Genomic DNA, 7,921 nt, shown 5'->3' on the forward strand with positions numbered 1-7,921 from the left:
TTTTAAAGAAAATTCAGATTGAACATGGTAAAAAACTGTAAATTATAGTGTCCGTCCAAAAAATATGTTGTACTTAGTGAAAACTACCTTGGATGATGGTAAGGTAGACTAAAAGCTTTAGGAATCCAAAGTAAAACATATAATAAGTACCCTGTATCAAGATTGATGCAAAACAAGTGATATTTGCCTTTTTAGACAGATTTAGCAAAAAAAAACTCTTCTGGGGCCATTTGGGTGGATTTTCCTTATCTCTGGCCCCCCCTTCTTCGATTTTGACATGTGACATCTCTTTCTGACCGTTAGAGCCAATAGAATCGAAGGGAAATCGTCCCGCACACACTCATGTTAAAAAAAAGGTTGCGCCTTTCGCACATTCAATCTTGCTACAGAGCGTAGGAATGGCCTGCTCTACTATTTGAAAACGGAATTGCAGTTTTATTGCTTATAGATTATCAGAACATTTCAAAGGGGACACAGCCACATTGGATATTAACCTATGGATTAACTACAGCATCGTTGTTATCGTTTTAATGGCATTGAAGACCAGTTTTGACCAGACAAAACCAAGGTAAGCCATGTTAGCGTTGTAGGCTACCTAGCGCCACATGTTTTGATGTACGTTTTTACTGATAACGTCGAGAGTTTGTATCTTTCAGTGTTGAGGTGGGCACCGTTAGATTCTGTGTCTTTACGATCATAAACGATGTGTTGGATGTGCAGCTAGGATAAGTAATAAGTTAGCTAGGAGTGATTTTCGGTGCAGTAATAGGTTAGCATTTTTCACTCGGGGCTAATTCAGAGGCTCACTGTTAGCATTGTGTGTTTCTTTTGGAAAAAAAATGAAAAAGATCAGTTAAATTAGTTTTTTCCCATTATATGGATATAAAATATTCATAGTTTATTAAATATTAAGGCTCCTTAGGCGTTGTTTCCTGCAAATGACGCAATTTCGGCCACGGAACCGGGTCCGTGGGGCTTAAGAGGTTTTAACACCTTATTTTCAAGTTGTTTAATCAGTGTAACAAACAAACAGTAAATAACAAAGTTTGCCGTTTAGGGGAGAGCTTGTGCCAGACTATTTCTTGAATAAAAGCCAGGCCAGCGGTTTCTGTTTCCAGTCATTGTGCTATGCTAGCTAACCAACTGCTGTATAAGAGTGGTATTATTCTTTCTAACAAAGACATTGTTGCCTAGAACAGCTTTTCAATAAGATACTGAACTCCTTTTTCCAACAAAGTGATACTTGCATGTAAATAACATTTAAGTATTTAGGTTTATTTGCTTACTTCAGTATATTCTACTCATTAGCCTACTACTCACTCTTTTCCTAAAGACCCACCTGGTAAAGGCTTCATCCAGATCTTCACAGTTACAGCAACATCCGTACTGGTCCAAATCACACTCACAGCAACACATAGGATCATCTGGCTCTGGAGGCTTTAACTTCTCCCATTGCATAATGGCTTGCTAAAGATGACTGAAGTTTACAAACTGTCATTTCAACACGAAAAGCCATCAATTTAAAACTCTATACTCAATAGCAATGAACTGCACAGCTACAGCACACGTGTGTTAGGGAAATTATTAGAGTTAGTATTGCTTATAAAAAGGTATTATCTGCCACATCCAATAACAATGCTCAGAAGCAAAAACAAATATTTTTTAAGATTTCTGTTTTTTATACGGGCAGTTAATATCTCATATACACATAAACATGGAGCACATACACACACAAACACACACTACAAGGCATACTGCACTCCACCTGTGCCTTTAACTTACTATAAGATCTTCTATTTGTAAAAAATTAATCATTTCTAAAAATCTGAGGATTCTCAGTCCCCAGCTTCTAATGCAATTTGTTGAAACAAGGCCACTGTGTCCACAGGGACAAACTATCTGGGCCAGCAAACGTCAGTCTTCAACACTCAAAGATTTACTTGAGTTTTTGACAGTGTTCTTTATTATTTCATTATCTTATCATCATTTTTGTATGCCTTTTTAGTAATAATGTTAATTAACAAGAATGCAAATGTTTTAGTTGTATTAGTATGATCAGCTACCTTCACAAAGCCAACAAAAACATTTGATCTCTTAACTTACCTTATGTCTCTGCAACCGAAGTACAAAATCCCCAACGCACTTCAGATTGACTCTCTCCAGGTAAAAGTTATGCCAATTTTAAGCAAAGGATAAAGAGAAAATGGATTAAGAAGATGTCCTCTTGTCAGCAAGCTTCTTCTGTATGACTGAGGGGGATACAAAGAAAACAGCAGCCTACTTTCTCATCACTCATTTGTGTTGAAAAGGGAAATTGGAATGTTCCTGCATGTGGCAGTGCTGGGCGACACCGTGTCAGTGCACTGAGATGGTTTTCATTTCTCAGATTCCCACCGTGGAAGAGTCCCAACAGGAGGGAACTCCTGGCAAGTGGTTTGAAATTCTGTAGCATCTGCCAGCTCACTTTTCCCAAAGCTATCCTTCTCGCATGTCCTTAAATAGTTCACAAGTCCTTCTGTTGCATAGCTTACTTCCTCTGCTTAAAAAGCTTCTTCCAGTGAACATTTGAAGTTGGAATACTTGATAAATATAGGTTCTCCCTCAACTGGTAGATAAAGGCCAGGGGTCTTTCGTGCTCCTCTCCACAGCTGACATGCTACGTTGACAATCCACACTGAGCTGGACGAGTGTGTGTATGAGAAACATGACAGGCACTCATAGATGAGAGAGTGAGGGATGATCCACAGGGCAGCCCCACCCTCTGGGATCATATTTCCTCCCACAAGCAACACGAACTCACTGCTCAGTGCTCACACACAGAATTACCAGATAACTCCTGTGTTTATATACTTGCAACACTGGTCATTAACAGTGAGAATGTGTTAAGTGATCCCTGCAGGGCGGTTTTCCTTTCTCTTGCCCTCCTGATGATCTATGAGAAGTGACAGCTTTGAAAACACCGCACACCGGCGTCTGGAGGATGAGAAGCTGCTAATACCAAGAAGTTCAAGAGGTTGCAAGTGCGAGAGGCATCTGTTTACATAGACATGATAGTCAATATAAAAAGTATTTAAATATTCTTTTTCACTTTCAGGTCATTTAATGTGTTCCTCACAGAACTACATACACAAAAAAGTAGTTAATCGATTGACAGAAAAAAAAAAAATTGAAATTATTTTGAAACGTTTTTTAATTTTTTAATAATTTATTTTCTAATATGTTATTGTTTTCTTGGGTTTTGTATTGCTTTTATTGCTCTTCCTACTAGACGTTTATACATTTTCCTGATGATACTGGGATTCCTCTACTTCCAATTTTCAATGTAGAGCGCTTTCTTGTAGATAAGTACTTTACAGTAAGGTGATACTTAAGTAAGGGATCTGAATGCTTCCACACGTACTGCACACACTGCTCAAATGTCAGTCGTTAAAAACTGAACAATGAGATCAAGAGAGGCAGATGCATTGTGGACTATATAGGCTGGTATATCCTGGGAGCATTGAAGCTTCTTAAGGTCTGCAGCAGGGTGAGTCTGGACGGATGAATCAATGCAGAGAAAAGATGCTGCTCTTGCTCCTGCGGGTTGAGCTCATGAGCTTCCATTAGACTTGATGGAGGCCGGAACCCGAGATAACGGCTCTAATCCATTTTGGGAGAATTACAGCTGCGAGTCAGGCCAAGAGTACATGCTCAGGATTTCACATCAGCAAACTACAACAGATGCTTGGATTGAAAAAAAAGTGACAAGTGAGTGGACAGATAAAGGGGATATAGGCCTTGCTTTTTTTGCGGTCATGTTTGATCAAACTGGCCTCATGTGAGGATGTCAAAAACTGTAATTACAGCGTAAAGTGGAGGTAATCTGTGTTAGATGCCTGTAATATCTGTAAAAATAGGTATAATGACAGTGTAAGTTGGTAAAAAAGGGTCATATTACAAAAATGAAATGTCTAATTTTAGCCTTTTTTGTATGTGCCCATTAAAAGGTTAAGAGTCCTAGGAGGAGGTTTTAATTTGACGAAATTTGGCACAGCATGTTAAATGTGAAATAAAAGCATTTGTTATGGATGATTGCCTAAAAATGTAATGGTAATTCAATCCAGGCATAACAAACAGTTTTTAAATGGACATAATATACTGTAATTTACACTATAGTCAATGGAAATCTATATTTTAGCTTACTTTTCCAAAGCTACTCAAACCTAATGTATGGACAATATAATGGTTTAAATTGTTATTCAAACAAAACAAGTCTTTTTCTAACCGTCACCCTGCAGCATTCAAACAGCATGTGTGCGCCACCTAGAGGTGAAAAACTTTCACTGAACATCTGTGTGTTCATGAGTTGGAGCAGTTAAGGTGAGTACTCAGACTCTGGTTGAGCTTTCAAAGCTAAAACTTTATTTAAATAAACTTTATGATGACTACAATTTGTAATCAAATATATTTTACTGTCAATCTTTCAGAAGAGTGAAGTTTGCTCTGTAAATCAAAGTCTGCACATTTTTGGAGAAACTGGAAATATACATTTTGAAAGTGATCTTCTCATCAACTTTGTCAACACACTCCCCATGCTCATGATGAATAAATACATACTGCCAGTCATTTTAACATTTATTTCAGGAGACAGCAACAACCCACAAATATAATAGAGACATATTTTATAACACAACTCTAACAGAATCATTCATTCACAGTTTTGCACATAATATCAAGTATATTTTCCACAACATCACTATCACACTTTAAGAGCTTGAAGAATTTTTACCCTCTGATATTCAGTTTTGCAGTGTATCTGTCCCTTTACCCATGCGCATTTCCCACTTGATTAATAATCTGTATTGATCCCCGCCACATCTGAAGAAAAATAAACTCCCTTGCCTGTCATTGATGCAGCGATTGGTTGAGTGCAAGAACAGCATCATACTGGGGCCCACTGATTTTAACCACAACATAACGATGTAGATCTATAAGTGCAATGCAATGGGCTGAAAGTGTTGCTACATCCGCAGAGCAGATTGCATTTTTCAGTATGGTGTTCATGAGAAAAGAAAAGTCCAAAATCAACTAAATGAAATGGAAACGTGTGCAGGAATGTACAAGGGGATGTAAACACAGAGGAATTCAATAGTTCACATGACTGAGGCAGACGTTAAGAACACGGGCCAAACAATGTTTCACTGCACTGGGGTTTGGATATTTGGGGTTTGGATATTTGGGAGATGTACTGAGAGGTAGGTAACTCATTCCTCCAGGGTCCTGAAGGCGTTCTGCATGTCTTCCAAAAGCTGGGCGAACTCCGCTTTGATCTTAGTTTCACCGTCCTTCACAGGGTCCTAAAGAATCCAACGGACAGCGAATAAGTTATTTACCTTGAGTATAACTAGACACATTTATCTCCAACACAAAGTGAGGAACAATGGCGTACCTTGAACTTCATGGAGCTGATTTTGTACAGGATCTCTCCCATGTGCTCCCGGATCATGGACCAGGTGATTTTGTTCTCGCTCTGAGCTGTGGTCTCCACGGCGTGCCGGGCCATGTCGTAGAAAGCAATCATGTTGGAGAGGATGCCCACAGTTTTGTAGAAGGGGCAGAACCTGTGTGTGTGGACAGAAGAATGTGTGTGTGACCTCACAGTTTTCGGTTATAGAATAAACAAGAAAACCAAAACTATTTCAGCATTTTTTTGTTATTCCATGATTTCAACAGAAATTGACTCGTGTCTTAGAAAACATGTGGAGATGCTGTACTAATGGCAATATTTTCTAACAATGTGTTCCTGGTTTCAGAATAAAAATATGGTGTATGTATGGGAAATGTGTATTTCTGACAGTTGCTCCATTTTATAATGTCATAAAATAAAAATATAGACAAAAAAATATTAATATAATAAGAAGCAAAACTAAAAAGTTAATCAAAATGATAAAATATAATAAAGATATTTATATAAACATAATTAAAGTAAAAATATCAAATAAATGATCAAAATAATTAAAACCGAACAAATATATTGACAAACATAAGAAGTTGAAGTAACAAATAGTCACATTGTACTGGTATATATATATATATATATATATATATATATATGGATGCTGAAGTACGTCCTTGTGCCTAGTAAGTATTGAGGGAGGATTTTTATGAAAGAAAATCCCTATTTAATTTATTTGCTTCAATTGTTGTTGTGGAGAAAAAAAGTTTTCAATGTACTATTTATTTAAAAGGTTGTAGAGCCATTTCGAGCCTTCTGATGGTGAAACATGTGTTTTTGGTCGGTGAGATTCTTTTGTTTTGTACCTGTCGTAGGGGGTGTAACCGTTCTGCTGCAGGAAGTCGTCCTTAATGAGCTTTGCAACTTCTAGAGTGATCTTATCGCTCTCAGCAAGAGAAGCCTGTGAACAAAACAAGTTCCTACAGATCAGTACTTATCTTCTCTTTTCAGAGTTGTTGATTAACCAGGTTAGCATGCTTACAAATAAATGATTGACTAACAGAAGCCCCTCATACAGATTTCTCACACCAAAAGCAGCAATAAACTAGTTGTAAAATACATGCATTTGGGAAATTATATGTAGAAATTAATTCAAAAGGGGAACCATGTTATATAATCTATAGTCGGACTCACCTTGCCCACAAGCTGTACGATTTCAGCCAGGTCTTCTTCCTCCTGTAGGATCTCCTTGGCTTTTGTACGGAGAGGAACAAACTCGGGGAAATGTTTGTCGTAATGTTCATCAAGAGCGCGTGTGTATTTGCTGTAGCTAATCAGCCAGTTCACAGAGGGGAAGTGTTTCCTCTGTGCCAGCTTCTTGTCCAATCCCCAGAACACCTACAAAATACAAAAACAAATGTTTAACTAAAAACTTAGAAGGTCAAATTCTAAGATGAAGGGCTAAAGAGCCAAAAGCCATTACTCACCTGAACAATGCCCAATGTGGCTGAAGTGACAGGGTCAGAGAAATCTCCACCAGGGGGGGACACACTAAGAGGAAAGCACAGAATTTAAGGAGAAGTCAGTCAGATAAAAAGTGTTGAGTGCTGAGGTTTGTTTTGTTACCAAAAAGGGAATCAAAAAAAAGTTTAACTTATTACAAACTCTAGATGTAAAAGACCTTTAAACACAAATCACATATAATAAAAAGTAAAAGGAAGTTGAACACTAAAGGCGGTCCAAAAAGTACAACATGCTGTGTAGCTACAAAACTTTGATTTGATTTCCAACCATGCACTGGTCTCAGTACATTTTAAAATGCAACGTCAATGAGGTTTGTGAAACTTGAATCTTTGACACAGGAAGTTTTAGGTATGAAATTCATTTAGAATCCTTGGTCTTTGTTTAATCCACCTACTATAAGTACATTTCAATGTTATGCATTGTGTCCAATTGTATAGCAGATGTTGGGGATAAAAAAAAGTATATCCACTCACGCTCCTACGATGCTAACGCTGCCTTCCCTCTCTGGATTTCCCAGGCACTTCACACGTCCGGCGCGCTCATAGAAGGAGGCGAGTCTGGCGCCCAGGTAAGCAGGATACCCGCTGTCTAAACACAACAACATACAAAAACTGTGTCACAGGTAGGGATGCATAGCGGTATCCGGTATTAGCGAAATACCAGTTACTGGTGGCTACGGTATACCGTACCGAAATCAGATCCGGTTTCAATGCTTTAAAAAATAAATAAATAAATAAATTTAATTTTAAAAGTGAGTCCGTGGCCCGTGATGGCGGGTGTTATAAATTAGATTGCATAATCGTTTTTCTTCATATTTTATGTATTTTTCATTGTTTGTTCAATACTAGAAAGGTAAAAGTCCCACAAATGAACTGTGATGGGATTTGTTTTCTCTCACCAGTGAAGGCAAATGTTGATTCTAAAGATGACATTGTTTGTTTGTGCAATGCCGAGATCTCATGA

At 37.9% G+C, this 7,921-nt stretch overlaps 1 protein-coding gene across 1 annotated transcript; it reads right to left on the reverse strand.

Annotated features, from left to right (window-relative positions):
- Nucleotides 1-4,601: 4,601 nt before the first annotated feature.
- Nucleotides 4,602-7,577, reverse strand: LOC104965993 (V-type proton ATPase catalytic subunit A-like). Its single transcript, XM_010795087.1, has 6 exons — nucleotides 7,432-7,577; nucleotides 6,922-6,985; nucleotides 6,629-6,832; nucleotides 6,301-6,395; nucleotides 5,429-5,600; nucleotides 4,602-5,336 (listed from the first exon to the last, which is right to left on the reverse strand). Exons 1-6 carry the CDS (start codon nucleotides 7,560-7,562, stop codon nucleotides 5,244-5,246), a joined length of 759 nt encoding a protein of 252 aa, XP_010793389.1. The 5' UTR covers nucleotides 7,563-7,577; the 3' UTR covers nucleotides 4,602-5,243.
- Between the last annotated feature and the right edge of the window lie 344 nt (nucleotides 7,578-7,921).

Source organism: Notothenia coriiceps, unplaced genomic scaffold (genome assembly GCF_000735185.1).
Source record: "Notothenia coriiceps isolate Sejong01 unplaced genomic scaffold, NC01 NC01_scaffold00037246, whole genome shotgun sequence".
Classification (NCBI taxonomy): domain Eukaryota; kingdom Metazoa; phylum Chordata; class Actinopteri; order Perciformes; family Nototheniidae; genus Notothenia; species Notothenia coriiceps.